Source organism: Galleria mellonella, unplaced genomic scaffold, assembly GCF_026898425.1.
Source record: "Galleria mellonella isolate WM207_F2 unplaced genomic scaffold, CSIRO_AGI_GalMel_v1 utg146, whole genome shotgun sequence".
Classification (NCBI taxonomy): Eukaryota; Metazoa; Arthropoda; class Insecta; order Lepidoptera; family Pyralidae; genus Galleria; species Galleria mellonella.
In genome coordinates, this window is record NW_026441999.1 from 7,058,238 (window position 1) to 7,077,248 (window position 19,011).

General features: G+C 34.4%; 2 protein-coding genes across 12 annotated transcripts in view; one reads left to right on the forward strand and one right to left on the reverse strand.

Annotated features, from left to right (window-relative positions):
• Positions 1-2,617: 2,617 nt before the first annotated feature.
• LOC113523258 (DNA polymerase epsilon subunit 3) lies at positions 2,618-3,160 on the reverse strand. The gene has a single exon (XM_026909150.3). The coding sequence runs from the start codon at positions 3,041-3,043 to the stop codon at positions 2,687-2,689; it is 357 nt and encodes a 118-aa protein (XP_026764951.1). The 5' UTR covers positions 3,044-3,160; the 3' UTR covers positions 2,618-2,686.
• Positions 3,161-6,019: 2,859 nt separating this feature from the next.
• LOC113523173 (phospholipid transfer protein C2CD2L) overlaps positions 6,020-19,011 on the forward strand; it is a 79,557-nt gene continuing 66,565 nt past the window's right edge. For 8 of the 11 annotated variants that reach the window (XR_008252494.1, XR_008252495.1, XR_008252499.1 and 5 more), the window contains exon 1: positions 6,020-6,217. The gene's annotated coding sequence lies outside the window, so the exon portion shown is untranslated. Of the gene's footprint in view, positions 6,218-16,717; positions 16,821-16,849; positions 16,985-19,011 lie in introns of those variants that run through there. The other 3 variants (XM_052891891.1, XR_008252496.1, XR_008252497.1) reach the window with 3 other exon arrangements.

A 19,011-nucleotide genomic window follows, 5' to 3' on the forward strand; every position in this document is an offset into this window, starting at 1 on the left:
TAAATATGCTTACGACTATAACCCCTAAATGGGGTAGTCAGAGGCAATGTTCTTTTGTTATCGTTATGGACAATGTAACATTCGACATATCCATATTTCTGCCGTTTTCATTACATTTCTTAAGTGTTTCCTTTCGCCGAAGAGTTAGAAGTTCAAATTGACATATTTGTTTTGATGCCAATTTTGAATTCACGACCTCGGATAAATCGGGGTAGGCAGAAACAATATAACACCAAGATGTTCGTAGTCTGTAGACAAAACAGAATGTATGCAAAAGTTTAAACGCGCAATTTGCCGAATTAGTGAATTTATTTTACGCATAGTAGTATAGTATGTAGACGGGTAATAAAAATAATGTATAGATACAGTTTTTGTGGACTACCTAACAGTACAAAGCTGTTAATAGGTTTTGTCAATTGCTCAAACATTTGGAATACACATTTGAAATTCAAATATATTTTTTTTACACAAAAGGATGGCAATCAAGCATACCTACGGTTTGCGTTATGCGACATCACAAGTAATTTATGAAAATATTTGTATGTTCATATGTTTTAAATGACTAATAAACCATATAGTATTGTACTACATATGTAATTAAGTAGTTATTAAATAACATATTTTTTTTTAATAAAGAAATATCATTTGAGCGATTGGCAAAAAAATTATGTACAATACTGTACCTATTTTAGATTTAAAAACATAAATTACTCAAAGTCTGGCGTAAGTCTATTAAAAAATATAAAGTAGATATTTAAAAAGAAAAAATTAAAATAGCATTAAATGCATTCTCATAATAATAAACCTGTCTGTATAGGAATAATTTAATATTCGACCACATTTCGTGATTAATTAATCAGTTAGATTTTCTTTAAACTAAAATCTAATTATAAACTCATCTCAATTCACCCCATGCCTACTTGTAGTCATTAAAAAAAAAAAATATCGTATAATTTATGTTTAAAAAAGTAAGTCTTTCCAAATTTCTCTATTATGAATTTTGAGGTAGTACTTAATAAAATAACAATAAAATATTAAATTGAAATGTAATTAAAAGACAAAATATAAATTAGATTTTAGAATAAAATAGATATATCGATATTTATTTTCGTTATAACAGAGAGTGTAGGAGTGTCATAGTGATGTATATAAGATGAAGTAGTTAGTATCTATATAGAATTAGTAATGACAGAAAAAAAAATAAATGTTAACATTCCAAGTTTCAGAACAGATTCTATTCCTGAATAAATTGATGATCAATTAAACATGTATTTTGATTATTTCCTCCATATGGCATGACAAATATTTTATAGAGAAGAATAATTACCACTGGACACTGCACCATCTAGTTCCAAAGTAGAAACAGTATTTTTTTTAATGGATGATAATGGAATGGTAGCCCTGTTGATGATGATGAACAATATATGCTGCTGGTGAACCAGTGAGGGATGATAGGTGAGCATGAAAAGGCAGGTCAGTTAGCCCATCGCATTTCTAACAATCCCTACCTTTCCAAATAAATAGTGCTTGCTTTCTGAATATTAGATGGCTGTGGAAACTTTTGCATGTGATTATTTTCATCAGAAATTAAGAATTTGAGGGTGTAAGCTCAGGTGTTATCAATGGGGTTGTTAATACCTGTTACTAAGATCCCGTTTTCTCATTGCTGTATTGAAATAATTTCCCTAAAAACAGATCCATTTTGTATACATGACACAATAATGGTCGCATTGGACATGATTTGGTGTTCCATTCATGAACAATTTACCAAATGAAACAAATTCAGCTACACTTTCTTATAATTATATATATATTAAGCAGTAAAGGAAACTGCCTAGTAGCCCGTGCAATGATTAATCCGGCTTTATTCCCACTACAGGCAAACAGTAGATATTATCCATTCACCTAGACAAACATCAGGATTCTTGTTTGAAATTTTGCTATATCCCTTTCAGACCCAAGATTTTTCTTTCTGATTAAATATATTTTCGTGTTTTGGAGCCAAGCCATCTTGCCAGCACGTACGAGGCTACTGCACCACCTAACCGCTAAAATGAGTTCTTATTGGCTGGTTTATGTTATTTCAGCATTGTGCATAAAAATGAATTGCGCGCAGTTTTAGAATTTTTTAAAGTTACAACTCACGCCTGTTTCGTTCAGGTCTGAAAGGGATATGCCATCTTAAAAAGTAGGTAATTATGTTCAGATTTTATGTTTTGAATAATGTTAGCTCATATTGTTGGTAAGTATAATATCTTAATATCACAAACTTGATATTTTCATTATTATAATATTAGTTTTTCTAGCAGCTTTTCATTCATAAATCAGAATATAAAGTATTCTATGCATTATGTCAATATTTAATAAATTAATTTAAATTATAAAATTATTAAATTAAAAGGCCAGCAGCAGCACTTGCAATGACTGATGTTGTGAGTGCTCATGGGCAGCGGTATCCACTTATGATTAGGCGAGCTGAATTCTTATTTGCCTGTGTTATAAAAAAAATATATGTTTTGTCAATGTAGAAGTTTTACTTTCAGGTAAGATTTTTCATAACTTTAATAAGTACTGCAGAATTGGATACAGGTTATGTCAACAGATGTGAACACAAGTTTTAATTTAAAATTCATTTTTATTTACCTCACAATAGACTTATAAACAAATTAAACACTAAACAAACATACTAATCGTCTTCTATCGTTTCTATCTCCTCTTCGTCTTTCTTTTTGCCGGCACCAGATTTTCGCGCGGAAATTACCAATTTGTATTGTTCAAATGCCTCACCCAATGGCTCTACAAATCTGTCGAATTCTATATCTTTCATGGCGTCTAACACATCCTGCCCGGTTAATGCTTTCCTTTTCTTGTTTTTAACAATATTTGTTGCGGCAGAAGTCACATATAAGACGAAAACTGAGGCGGCTTTCGCTAACCCCGTGCGAGCTTCTTTGGATATTGTGGCTCCCTCCGGTAAAGCTTCCTTTACTATGCGAGTTACAACAGTTAAGGGAAGATTTAAATCTTCTAATTTCTCTGCCATATTTCTACTTACTGTTGGGTTTTAAAAAATTACGAAATTTGTAAGAAAACGAACAAAACTTCCTCTAAAATATCAAAACAATTTATAGCGCCAAAATGTCAATGTCAAATGTGACATTTTTATTTGACAATTATGGAGTGATGGTGTTGCTATTAAAAAGGATTAACTAAAGCGACATAGTTAAATAACAGAAACAAATTGTATTAAATTTATTATAATTTTTATACATAATCTTTCTAATCTGTGTATTATATCTAAGCATATTTTTAACTAATGTTAGAATGAAAAATTGTAATAAATATTTTACGAATTCTATTTTACTTTTTCCCTACTTCTTATTAAGTTTCAATAGAAAATGTTTGCTATGAAATAAACCGCAGGAGTGCAAAACGGAAACAAAAATTGTAAATTGAACATTGAAACATTATTTTTCAAAGAATAAGGTTCCTCCTTATGAAAGTGGCGCAATGATATGTATATATGTTTTTATAAAAAAAAATGAGTTCTATATTATATATATTCTCTTAAGTTCTCTAGATTCTATTTTAGATAGTACATCTGTATATAAGTCTGAACGATCCATTAGTGAAACAGATATAGGCATATTTATGCCGGAGCCGGTACTTTAGAATCGATTGGTACCTATAAAGTAAATCCGCAAAGACTTGTCTGAGAGAAAATTATGTGCCTTTATTAAGAGTCCAGACTTTCTTAGAAAATAATCTTAGGTACGCCATGAGAACAGAAATATTTTTTATTTACAGACAAACAAGCACGCATGTACGTAAGTTTATGTGTTTTTCAAATATTAACCAATTGTAACAAGTTTATGTGTTCTTGGTGTATCATTCAATTTATTTCTGCTATTTCTATGATGCCATTAAAACGTGTTTTTTTTTTTCTATCTTTTAAAACATTTTTTACATTTCAGAATTCAGTATTTCGTTATTTGATGCGACCATCTCATGTTTTTGTGACTAGCTACATGCCCCACTTTACTCCGTCTGTTTTATTTTAGACTATATTAGAGAGCATCTCTTATCTTGGTTTTCTCACAAATGACTATAATTCTTGTTTTCTTTATTGTATTCCATTTCAGGCTATTTTTTTATTAATTCCATCGCATGTTTTTTGGATGATAATGAAATGGTAACCCTGCCTGCAATATTGGTATATACCGGCGGGGCACCAGTGGGGGATGATAAGTAAAAATTGAAGAGCAGATCAGTTAGCCTATCGTGATAAATACACCTGGTTCAGTACGATGATTTTCAGGGTAGACTACGTGGAGGTCGACCTGACGGGGTTGTAAGTAAAACTAGGCAGGATACAACAGGATGAATCCGTTATTATCTTTTTATTTTTAAATTGTAGTTAATATTGTAGTTAATTGTAGCGAATATAACGAACGCACATTATGTATTTGATCTATATTTCTTTCTTTTTTGTTATTTTTTTCAGTGGTATTTCGCGGCTCACTTTTGGCCACAACATAATATCAGTGTTTTGCTCTTTTTAGGGCAAAGCAAAAAGCTGAGTTGTGGCCATTTTGTATTACTGTGGCACACGCATGAAGAAAAAAAAATTATTATGCATTCTGATTTTGTTTTTGGTTTTTTTTTCTTTTTAATCTTTTGTACATGTATCTTTTTTTATCTTTTTTCACTTTGCTTTTGTATCTTTTGCTGTTTGTGTGCTGTAAGTGATGCAAATAAATTATCTATCTGTCTATCTATCTATCTAGTTTACTTTAATATTTCTTTTTGGAGCTAACTTTTTCCATGTTATATTTATTCTTCTATCAGTTTTATGTTCATTATTGTTAACATCAAAAGAAACAATATCTTCAAGGTACAAATAATCTTCTACATATTCTACCTCCTTTCCTTCTATTTTATTGTTTTCTTGTGACTATTTGTCGTGAATTTTGTTTGAGAAACATTCATTTGTAAACCAAGTTTTTGCCTCTCTGAGATCTCAAACAGCGATGTTGTCTACAATTTTAAGTATGTCAGCCTTTTATTTAATATGCATTATGTCTATTAATATAATAATTATCGGTTTAACTTACCTGTAATTTGGTCAGGAAAGCGTGACCAATTTCGAGACCATTCGGGATCCTTAATCTTGAGTGGCAATGACGCGAGCAGGAGAAAAAAGAAGTAAAAGCACTGGCCAGAAGACTGCTATACGAACATTTAACACGAGCTAACACTAATCACAAACTAAAGATCCATTGCCAACAATCCTACACTGTGTTTTTAAGGCAGTTTCTTCCAAGCACAATCACGCTTTGGAATTAACTTCCAGCTGCGGTGTTTCCGAACCTATACAACATTGTAACCTTTAAGAAAAAGGAACATTTCTTTTTTAAAAGGCCGGCAGCACACCTGTACATAATTGCTCTGGTGTTTGCGGGTGGTTATAGGCAGCGGTAATCACTTACCGCATGCTCCTTTGCCCCCTGTATGATAATATATATATATATATATATATATATATATATATATATATATATATATATATATATATATATATATATATATATATATATATATATATATAAGTATATATATTTTTTTGTTCCTAAGTTTTAGAATGTTGTATGCTATGTTGTTCACTACAATGGTCGATAAGCGTCTCTGATTTATCCTGCCTCGGATTATAGTCGTTAGCATACGTGTTTGTTATTCAAATATATTAGGTATAATACAATTTTGGAACGCTGATAAGCGAGTGACCCTGACACTTAAACTCAAATGCGCCATAGCTTTACTGATTTCTGTTTAATTTTTCGCATTAATCACGTTTGTCATTCAAATATATAAATACTAGATTTTCGATTAAAAAAAAGTAGCATGTATTTCATATATTTCATTGTAAAATTTATGGTTTTATATACCTTTTGATAAACAGGACCTTCTAATTGAAATGTTATGATACAATCCGTATTGCGCAAACTCGTAACCACGCCATTTTGATTGAACTTAGTAGAGTAGGTAGTGCGGCACCGGCATTTATGGGAGGTAGACGTGTACCTCTTCAGCACTCAAATGCACGTAAATACGATGTTTTTTTTCTGATAAAACATAAATAAAGCCGTGACAGCGTTCTCGTATCGACGTGGTTTCGTGATAACTCGAGTTAAGTGTTGTGTTGCTGATTAAAGATGAGGTGAGATGCAACTAATGTAAATACATAATCGATATGTGCGTGTTCACATCACTATATTTTTTTCTTTTTATTAAAAACAATTCTCGCAATCTGTCTTACTAAACGACATATAATTTTATACGGTCTTTAATTAAAAAGTAAAGCAATTAGATCATCGATTTGACATATTTATCATTGATTTATTTTACCAAAGTAGGATAATATAAACATTACATAGAAAGAATAGGGGGAATTCTAATTACATGAAGAATTATAATAGTAGGTATTTACCCTTATTAAATAGCTAGTAGGTACCTACTCGTTAAATAAAAAAAACTACCCTACAAATAAACCTTAAAATAGTAAAAAAAAAGCTGCATTCTTAATCTATGGGTAGCTGTTTTCTTTGTTTTAAAACCATTAATTGTATTTACTTATAAGCTGCTAAACCAAGAAGAAAAATATTTTCCTATTGAGCTTTACGGAAAATTAATTTTGTTTATGGTAATAACTCAGAAGAATTAGGGTAATTGTAAAATTAATAACCGATAGCAACATGAGCGATGACAAAAGCGATGCAAAGTGAATTGTGTATAAATTTTTAATGTTATTACTTTGTACTGTAAGGATATATGTATACATAAGTAAATAGATAAAACTTACATCATATTTTCTTTGTCTATCAACCTCGATGATGGTATTGTTGTTTTTTTTATTATATGATTATGAAAGGGTACCTTCTGTATTATCGGTATACGTTGGCAGGGTACCAGTAACGGATGACAGGCGAATAAAGCCAGATCAGTCGGTTCACTGTGACGAATTTACTAGGAGTTAACCACGATGGGACCGTAGAGGAGACTTGACAGGGTATATTGAGAAAAGTGATCATTAGTAATGGGGACTGACGGCCCCCTTGCTAGCAATATAGCCTGTAAAGTGATCACCATGCAGCCCCACCCGGAATCTAGCATAGTTCATTCTAGATTTTGTTCTATTTATTTATTTGTTCTCTTTTAACCGTAATAAGGTACAAAACCTTTATGTTTATATTTTAATATGTATTTTATGCTATTGTGTTTAACTTGGATTGTTTAATTGTCAATGTATTTTTTTTTTTTGTTTTTGGTACAATAAAGAGTTAAATAAGTAAATGAATTTGTTACGATGGGCGAACTGACCTGCTTTTATCTTCACCTGTCATCCCATCACTGGCGTCCCGCAAGCGTATACTGATAGCGTAAACGGAAATACCATTCTTTTTTTACCCATAAAAAGAACTTTACAATCCCCTTCCACCTCGCTTTTTGGATATCTGTATTTATTAATGTAACTAGCACTTGTTTACTTGTTCGTCACCACAGTAAGGAAAATATTATATCTATTATAAATACATATCTATTATACTTCTAAAATAAACTTTACAAAACAAAGTTTTGAAAATGGAAACCATAGATAAAAAGGCGAAAGATTTATTTATCTGTGCGTTTTGAAGGGAAATGGGAGAGCCTACCATAAATTTTCTTCTGAAATTTTGGGATCGCAAAGTTGATGTTAAAAGTACATGATACATACCATTTAAAAGCATAAAAAATCATAAAATATCGTTCCTTTGGATTTTTATAGTAGGATTTATTACGAACGAAATGTTAAGCTCCATTTACTAGGCTAATTTCTATATAAACCATAATCTATATGAACAAACACGAAATTTATTTTAAAAATTCGGAATGTCATTTCAAAGTAGACCCCCCAGAGTAAAGAGACCATAGATATAGACCATAGAGATACTAGCATAATATTATATTATCTGTGCCATAGATATAACGCTTTTTCTTTCCTATCTAATGGACTTTAATGAAGTTCCTAATTACTTACGCGATTGTGTAAATTTGTAAACACGTTCAATTGCGTAATTTGTGTACATTTTTTAGAGGATCTTAGAACGTAATATTACACAATGTATGTATGTACTCGTACACCATTACGGAAATAATGCTATAGAAACAAGATTAACTGAGATAAAAAAAAATTGAATTTAAACAGATTGGTGTATTAAAAACAAAATACTTTGTATTTTATATAAGATTATATAAGACGTACTTGAATATATATATATATATATATATATATATATATATATATATATATATATATATATATATATATATATATATATACACATATATATCATATAATACTATATCAGCTGTTAGCTGTCCACTGCTGAATTCAAGTCTTCACCATAAGGGGCATTTTGCTAGTAGTTGTCACACTTGGCAATCGCAATAAGGCTTTAGTGATGTTTTCAGAGGGACGCTGCTGCCAATTCCTTGTCCATTGAGTTCTTTCATTGTCTCTTACGACAACCATGGGAAAGAATGGGGTGGCCCATTCTATGCCGGGACCACAGGGCAAATGTACGGTAATATATAAGTAGTATATTATGAGGGGTCTTAAATAAAGGCCTTTAAAAATTTTGTTTGTGAATTTGTACCGGCATCACGGATGTGTTTTAAATCTCGTATATGTTTTCTTGCGATACGTCACCTAAAAGTAGTTCATTACTTTTCCTATTTATTAAAATTCATGCTTACGAAGTAAACGTAATGTTAAAAGAATTATGAAATTTTGAAAAATTGGGGAAGATACTCTATTTAACACTATATTACTTTTAAAACTAGTTGTATGGTCCCGGCATAGAATAGACCACCCTTTCCTTTCCTGGGGGTGTCGTAAGTATCGACTAAACGAGGGCGAGGCGTGGGCAGCAGCGTCCCTCTTAAAACATCTCTAAAGCCTAACTGCGGTTGCTAATCCGCCTGCCAAGCATGTCAACCACTGGCAAAAGCCTCCAAGGGGAGGTTTATGTTCAGCAGTGGACAGTTAAAGGCTGATATGATGATGATACCTTTCGAACCGACTTCAAAAAAGGAGAAGGTTCTACGTTCCACTGTATATTTTTTTTTTTTGTATGTCCACCGATTTTTCCGTCAATTGTGGACAGATTTTAAAAATTCTTTTTGCTTTTCAAAGACTCCTGATTTTGTGTGTGTTATAAAAAAGACATAGACAAACATAGACAATAGAAAATGGTTTTCGTAAATGTGCCAGTTTTTTTTTTTTTTATTAAAAGGCCGGCAGGCGTTGTGCCTCTGGTGTTGCAGGCTATCATGGGTGGTAGTCACTTACCATCAGGTAAACCACATGTTCGTTTGTCCCCTGTGTTATAAAAAAAATAGGCAATGAAAACGTGACTATGTTTTATTGAATGTATTACAGAAGCACTTAAAAAAAATTGTAACAAATTGAAACATTCAATCGATTGATTGTTTTTTATTGGTACTTACTAATGGATATCAGCAGATTGTCTATGGTCGCCAATTACAGAGTTGCTTACGTTTTTATTGAGTTCTATTAAAGCAGGATAATTTGATAACATTATATTATATATTAGATTAGATTAGAGGAAAAATTATTTATTTAATGTCAATAATTCATATATATTACAGCAGCTAACAATAAAAACAAATCCTAAACTTTTAAAAGATTATAGGGTAGAGAGGAATAATACCATCGTACGGCTCGCCATCGACAGGGAGTTCACCCTCATACCTTACAGCCTAAATGGTCGCGTACAACGCGGTATCAGAGATGTTTTCTCCCACGAACACTCAGGTTATGGAATGAGCTCCCTGCCGAGATTTTCCCAAGAGACAGCAGCATGGGGTTCTTCAAAAGGGGGCTAAAGAGGTTTCTTCAGGGTCGGCAACGCGCGCGTAATACCACTGGTATTGCAGGCGTTCATAGGCTACGGTAACCGCTTACCATCAGGTGGGCCGTATGCTTGTTTGCCACCTCAGTGGCATAAAAAAATACTCAAGAATGGCAATGGTAATTTTGTGACAGAAAACTGTTTTATTACAATGTATGTTCATATATTATGGAGAACTCGTTGATACTCTTTATTTTTCATCAGCATCATAATTATTGAAACAGTATACTCTGTTATGTCCATGGTACTGCTCATGTCTATAGGCGACGGTTACCACTTTCCATCAGGTGGGACGTCAGTTTGCATTTTAAGCGAACAAAGCTACTGGCAAAAATTTGTTGTAAATATTTCAGAGAGTCGATCATTTTCATAACGATTGTACCGTGAGATTGTATGTATGAGGCGTCCTCGTTCCATTTATTTATTACATTATGTCTATTGTTTTTGGAGACATACCCACAAAGAGGCCGCGCTGATCATTGACCGAATAATTTTATATGCTTTTGACATAAGCGTCGCCATATAAAATTCTGAAATTTATTAATTTACTTACATACATTAATTCTCTCGATTAAAAAGACAGTATCCAAGGACTGGTGGAAAGATTTACTGACAGAAACTGATAGCTAGTTAATCGACTGGCCTCATCGTATACTAATAAGATTTAAACCTGACATCCAAACAGCAGATTGGATTATTATTTTATAAGGAACAGAGGGTCTACCATGAAATGTTTTCCGAAATTTCGGAGCCAAACGAAACAGAAATTTGATGTTAAAATTACATAATACATGCCGTTTGGAAATATTAGAAATGTTAAAATATTGTTCCTTTGGACTTTTATGATAGGATGTATGACGAACGAAATGTTAAACTACATTTATTGGTCCGACTTTGGTATAAATAAAAACACGAAATTGAGTCCGAAATTTCGGAATTTCATTTCATGGTAGACCCGCAATATTGCCAATTAGCAGACTAGAAAAAGAAAAAAAAAACTTACATACGTAAAGTATGTAATATATTTTTTCTAAGGGAACGGTCAGGTTGACAACCGCAGTTAGGTTTTGGTGATGTTTTAAGAGGGACGCTGCTGCCCTTCTTTGACAATTCAGTTTCCTTATTCACCTCCTACGACACCCACGGGCAAGTTAGGGGTGGTTCATTTGATGCCGGGATCACACGGTAGTAAGAACAATGACTAGGTAGAAATGATATTCCCGCCAATTCAAATAACAATGTGGTCAAAAAGACCTTGTTAAGACTTTGTATTTCTTAATGTGAAAGTGAGTCTGTTACTTCCTGATACCTTTAGGGCTCAATTAATCATTAAAAAGTTTGGTATAAACGTAGCATTTGGGATGGAGAAGAAATAAAATAATAACAAAATGTAATATAACATCATAATAACATCCATGTTTTGTGTTTCATTATATATTTTTTTTATTTATTTTTTATTGTTGTCAGTGATCTCAAGCATGGCCACCACAGAATATCACTGCTGTATCAATTAATTTGTTGCAGCACATACTGACTGGCAGCCACGTTTTCTTTCTTTTTTCTTTCATATAGACCTGCTTTTTATCACCATATCAGTCGACATATCCCGATCACATGAACAATATCGAAGTTAAAAACAAAATCTTATAAAGATTAATTTTAAACTGTACACACCAACTCCCAATAATCACAAAAAAAAAAAACTTTAAAACTTATTAACATTTCATAAAAATTGAGGTTAAAAGGTCATTAAGCGCGGGAAACATGACGTAATGTGTAATGGTTAAAATTATTAAAAAAGTCGCAGCCTTGAGACCAAGGATCGCGTGAAATGTAAGCAGGCAAAGGAAACGAGAAATACTTGTTCTTTTTTTTTTGTGGACCCCTCTCGCAGCTGTTTATTGCAGTAGTGATTGTAGAATAAAATTTATAAGCCTGATAAGCCAATAAGTATTTTATTGATATTTTTTGGTGTTGGCAACATTGTTTTTTTTTTTAATAACAATTAATAAAATTAGGCAAAAGTAAGGATATCGAAACTCACTTATGCCACAACAATATCATTTTTGAAATGTAAATCGTATATATAATATATGTATGTATGTGTGTGTGTGTATAAATATATATATATATATATGTTTTTTTTTTTTTTTAATGGATGATGAATGGAGTGATAACCCCGCATGCGCTAACGGTATACGCTGGCGGGGCACCAGTGAGGGATGATAGGTGAATAATGAAAAAAGCAGGTCAGTCAGCCCATCGTGATGAATACACCTGGAACTCGGCACGATGGTTTCCAGGGGGAACCGCGTGGAGGTCGACCTGACAGGGTATATTGCTAGCAATGGGACTGGTAGCCCGCATTACTAACGATCCCTTCCCCTCCTATAAATATATATTATTAACATAACGAGTATGTAGGTATTAAGTTATGGTTTGTGTTAGACAAAGATCATTTCCTGTTATTCAGGAAAATAATAGGTTATTATTAATATAAATTGGCATGTAAAACTGTAGAATCTATATTATTATTTTTTATTAAGCGGAAATATTTGTTTGTTTGTTTATTCAATCAATTTTAAAAACACTTTCACCTATTGAAAGTTATATCAGAGTGACACTGTCACTGTAGCCTATAGCCTGCCTGCAACATAACCTTGAAGAAACCTTAATACGCCTTTTTTACCCAACTTCAGAAAGAAGGATCTCAATTTGTTTTCTTCCTACTGCTTATCATCAGGTGGGCCGTATGCTTGTTTGCCACCTCAGTGGTATAAAAAAAATATACTTCCATAGAAATTTCCGTTCCATAGTTTAATTTTTATATCAAAATTCCTAGTTTTGTCACAATTTAAGACGATTTTTGTTTTTGGGGAAGGGATTGTTACTAGTGCGAACTATCAGTGCCATTGTTAGCAATATACCCTATCAGGTCGACCTCTCCGCGGTTCCCCTGGAAATCATCGTGCTGAATTCCAAGTGTATTCATCACGGTGGGCTAACAGACCTGCCTTTTCATCCTCACCTATCATCCCTTACTGGTGCCCCGCCAGTATAAACCGTTAACGCTGACGGGCTTACTATTAAATTATCATCCATTATAAAAAAAAAAAAATATTAACTCCCCTAGGGAAACCTTGGTAATTTAAAATATTACATTAAAGTAAATTCGGTCTTACTATATTCTTTTTCAATGAAAATTTAAACAAACGAATAATCGAGTCGACCATAAAACAGTCTATAGTGGTACAAATCGATAATCGATTGATTGATGGATCGATTTTTTTATACAACTTAGAATGGCAAACAAGCTGACGGCCCACCTGATGGAAAGTGGTAACCGTCGCCTATAGACATGAGCAGTAACATGAACATAACAGAGTATACTGTTTCGCCCATGATACCCCCCATGCGTTGCCATTCCTGACGACTCAGGTGCTATGCCTCTGTACCCGTAATTTCACTGCCATATCCCACCCTTCAAACCGAAACACAGCCATGCAAACACAACTGCTTCACGGTTGAAACACGAATGGGACAGAGGTGTTCAAGCAAACGACTTTTGTACAAAGTCTCCCATCTGGTAAAAAATCCGGAAATAGATTTGTTATTAATTTAATTTAAAGTGTGTGATAATTTCAACAAGACTTGGTTACCTTTTTATTAAAAAGAGTATACCTTTATTTTTTTTTTACAAAGAAAGGTCACCGACCGGCAGTTTTGCCGCGTGACGTCACCGCAAGTCTGCCAGGCTTACCGTGGCTTTTTCTATGGCATGATGTCACTGCCACTTACGTAATATTTGCTTCGGATTCAATGTGGTGTTACCATTATAACACTGAGTTTATGGCTGTTATATTTTTTTTTGTTTATGCTCAATTACTTACCAATAAGGTTTTTTTTTAATGGGTGATAATGGTATGGTAACCCCGTCTGCGCTATCGGTATACGCTGGCGGGGCACCAGTGAAGAGTGACAGGTGAGGATGAAGGCAGGTCTGTTGGCCCATAGTGACCAATTGGACAAGAATTAACCACTATGGTTTCCAGGGGGAACCGCGTGGAGGTCGACCTTATAGGGTGTATCGCCAGCAATGGGGCTCTTTAATCTCATTGCTAACAATCTCTTTCCCCCCGGGAGAAAGATATAGGTTACCTTTTTGTCCCGGTCAAAGGTCACTTTAAATGCGTCAGTGGATACTTGGCTAACGTGGGAACCAAGGAAGGCTTTAATAGCCGTAAATGAACTAACAATAAGTTAATTTTAGGTAACAGATAAAATAAACACTCGAATTTAACAACGACCCATTCATAAAACAGCAAGGCTGAATCTCTTATCGGCCGTAATGTGTACGGAACCTTGTAGATTGTGAATCAATATTGACATTATTAGTACTAGAGTCAAATATGCAAGGGAGAGGCGGGGGGAGGGGGAAGGGATTGTTAGTAATGGAAACTGGGAATCCCATTGCTAGCAATATACCCAACCAGGTCGACCTCCTCGCGGTTCCTCCTGGAAACTACATAATTAATTCCTGATGAATTCATCATGATGGGCTAACTGGCCTGTTTTCATTCTCATCTATCACCCTTCACTGGTGCTCAGCCAGTGTATCCTGTTAGTGCAGGCGGGGTTACCATGCCATTTTCACCCATCAAAAAAAAATATGCAAGAGGTGTGATACAGTTTTATAAACCGAACCTAATATATAGATATTAGGGGAAAGGGATTTGTTAGAAATGATTTGAAACGGCCCTCTTGCTAGTAATATCACCTATCAGGTCGATCTCCACGCGGTTCCCTCTGAAAACCATCGTGGTTAATTCTTGTTGAATTCTTCACAATAGACCGACTGACTTGCCTTCATCTTCATCTGTTATCTATCATTGGTGCCTCGCCAGTGTATACCGATAGCGCAGGCGGGGTCACAATTGCATTTTCACCCATTAAAAAAAAAAAATATATATATATACATACTCGTAGATATCGGATCGGTATAATACCCATGCCTAGTTTGAAGTAGGCATGATTTTTTTTCTTTTTTTTTATTACCAGTATTAAGAAAATAAAAAATTAAAACAACTAAAAGAAAGAAAAAAACAATTAATGTTGCTGATTGCTGGAGCCGCCTCAGCTGTTGCTATATATGTACAGCTCCAGCGAGATGTACCTATACAGCGCTGATTTTCAGGCGGCCCCATTTTATAGGCATGGACTTCTAAATAGCTAGCAAATATCAATAATATATTAAAATTATACGAGATAAGGTAAGAATGAAAAAAATACTCGATGAGTAGGTTATAGGTTTACATTTGACTTCTAAATAAATCATAAACGTGTATAAGTTGATTAATAAGCGATTATAACCCTGTGTAGTAAAAAAAAAAAAATAAATAAATAAACAAACAGTATCTATTACGTGCATTGTTGTCTTTTGGATGAATCTGTATTTTGTGATTTTTGACATTGTTTAATTTTTTTTTTTAAAGCTATTACCAAGTTATCATATTTTGTGTTGGTACCCAATCAGCTCTGTACGGTGATTTCTGACGTAGTTGAATAGATATAAGCTTTTGCGTCAAATTGTCGTTTATTCGACGTGATTTCTATTCGATCCCGATTCTGTTGCGTTAAAATTCACCCCGCATCTCGTGCACTGAGTTGTGTGATGCCCAATTCAGACATCGCTGAAATTTGGATCGATTTCGCCGCTCTAACAGAATATATTAGAAGAACAATATTACTTCTGTTAGAGCGGCGAAATCAATCCAAATTTCAGCGATGTCTGAATTGGGCATCACACATTTGCTGCTCCTTTTAATAATCTGCTGACCTCAATTTTGTCGCTTAGTTTTTGTACAATGTACAATATTTTTACCAAACCTGAACCAATTTTGATGACTTTTCATCATCCTCTTTCATTCTCTCCTGTTGTATGTATGTTTATATCTTATATACACAGAGTGTCTCCATACAAATGCTTCGTGAAAAACGGCTCAACTTTTTCATACAATTTTGCGTGATAAATAGTTATGAGTGATTCCTTTATAACTTCTATATTTATTTTGTCTTATAATTTTTGCATCTTTGTAATGCGTAAATACTCATTTTATTTATTAAGTATTCGTAATACGACAAGATACATTATATGCGTAAGTATATAGAACACTGATAAAAAAACGAGTTGGCTAATTTGACAATTAATAAACAAAAGTTGACTCGTTTTTAAGACGTGTATATATATATAATATAATATAATGTGCATCCTACCCGTTATCAATGTCCTCTATCCAAAGGTTATCTGCAGAAACTATCATGGTTAATTCCTGATGACTTCATCATGATGGGCTAACTGGCCTGTTTTCATTCTCATCCATCACCCTTCACTGGTGCTCCGCCAGTGTATCCCGTTAGCGCAGGCGGGGTTACCATACCATTTTCACCCATTAAAACAAAAAAACCTGTAGAAACTTCGAATAGATTCTTCTGAGCATGTGTTAGGGTAAAAAATTGACATGTCAAGTGCTTATTTGCTACATCTATTTAACTTTGTATCTAGAAACAACTGCAAAAGTAAATAATCAGTCGGCGGATTATTAAAAATAAATATTATCACTAAGAACTATTTACGACCTTTTGTAAAAACGTATACACAAACAAACAGATACGTTATTTTTTTAGTGATAAAGTTTATTATCGTATGAGCTAATGAAATTCTATGAAAATGGTAAAATATCCATTTGTCGTGTAGGTGAGACGCGGTCAGTGTTACGGCACACGTTGTACAGTGCGGCTGTGTTGTGGCGGTGTTTACTATGTTTATTTGTTTTGTAAAAGCAAAAAATCGTAAGTTTTTACTATCATAACTAGTTTTTACCTGCGACTCCGTCCGCGTAATTGGGTTATGTTGATTTACCTGGACGAGAATTGGTTTATTCCGTACCTAAGCCAAAATAATATATGTATACCAAATTTCAAGACGATTGGCCGAATCATTAAGGAGCCAAGAGGTAACAAACAAATTAACTTACTCTACCAGATCGACCTCCACGCGGTTACACTTGGTAACCATTGTGGTTAATTTTTGATGAATTCGTCACGATGGACCAACTCTTTTAGATTTATTATTTTAGTAAAGATTTCAGAAGTTACTTCATTAATTATTTGTGAATGTAAGTCTTTTAAATAGATTTTTTTTAATGGAATCGTCATGCCTCCTGCGCCTGTGCCATCGGTATATGTTGGCGGTGCATCAATGAGGGATAATAGGTGACGATAAGTTTTTTTTTGATGGGTGAAAATGGTATGGTAACCCCGCCTGCGCTAACGGGATACGCTGGCGGAGCACTAGTGAAGGGTGATAGATGAGGATGAAAACAGGCCAGTTAGCCCATCATGATGAATTCATCAGGAATTAATCATGATGGTTTCCAGGGAGAACCGCGTGGAGGTCGACCTGGTTGGGTATATTGCTAGCAATGAGATTCTCAGTCTCCATTACTAACAATCCCTTTCCCCCCGGTGACGATAAGTTAGCTCATCGTGATGAATTCATCTGGAATTAATTACGGTGGTTTCTAGGAGGAACCACGTGGAGGTCGACCTAACCTAATAGAGCTGAATTCCAGATATATTCACCATGATGGGCTGACCTGTGGCCCCGATCCGTCACTGGTGCCCCGCCGGTGTATACCGATAGCGCGGTTGGGGTGGGGGAGAAGGGATTGTTAGTAATGCGGATTATCATTTCCATTGCTAATAATATACCCTAACAGGTCGACCTCCCCGTGGTCTCCCCTGGAAACCATCGTGTTGAATTCCAAGTGTATTCATCGCGATGGGCTAACTGACCTGCCTTTTCATCCTCATCTATCATCTATCACTGGTGCCCCGACAGCGTATACCGTTAGCGAAGGCGGGGTTATCATTCCATTATCATCCATTAAAAAAAAAGCGCGGTTGGGGTTATCATCCATTAAAAAAAAACCGCAGTCAGGCTTTTAAAGATGTTTTAAGAGGGACGCTGGTGGCTCATGGGAAAGGAAATGGTGGCCCAATCTATGCCACATGACCGATTATTATGTGACATATAAAACAAGTCCCGTGTAGTTTCAGCATAGAATAGGTCACCCCTTCCTTTATAATGGGTGTCGTAAGAAACGACTAAGGGAGGGCGAGGGATGGGCAGCAGCGTCCCTTTTAAAATATCTTTAAAGCCTGACTGCGGTTGCCAACTCTCCTGGCAAGCGTGGTAACTATTGGCAACGCTTGGCAACTACTAGCAAAGCCCCAAAGGGGGAGGCTTATGTCCAACAGTGGCCAGTTAAAGTCTGATATGATAAATAAAAAGGTGATAACTCAACGTACTGTAATTCCTATATTACTTGTTCTTCAAAAGGGGGGTAAAGAGGTTTCTTCAGCGCGTATTTCGCCCTGGTATTGCAGGTGTTCATAGGCTACGGTAACCACTTACCAGCAGATGGGCTGTATGCTTTTTTGCCACCTCAATGGTATAAAAACTTGTGAAAGTTTGTAAGAATATAATGTATGTTTAAATGTTAGGAGTTTTTTATTCTATTTCATATTAAACGGCTGAGCTGAAAAAATACGTAATGCAAAGTATAGGGCGATAAAGAAAAGGGTGGGAATGTTGCAGACGCCTGTTAGTTACTCGCCTGGTACTGCTCATGTCTAGGCGACGGTTACCACTTTCCATCAGGTGCACCGTCAGCTTGTTTGCCATTCTAAGTTGTATTATATATATATATATATATATATATATATATATATATATATATATATATATATATATATAATTTTTTTAAATAAAAATAACTGGTTTTTACCACAATTGAGTTGGTTGTTTGTCGTGAAACAAAACTTTTGTATTGTGCCCAGAACGAACCTGTGACCATAACTTAAATGTTGATAAACAGACTTCTAACGTGTTATCGTGTATTTCTAGCTAGCTATTATATTATACTACCAAACAACATACGGTCACCCTTAGGGGGGAAACGGATTGTCAGCAATGGAG

What these genes read in the sequence shown, in the direction of transcription:
- LOC113523258 (XM_026909150.3), bottom strand. Translation starts at nt 3,043, where the DNA reads ATGGCAGAGAAATTAGAAGATTTAAATCTTCCCTTAACTGTTGTAACT.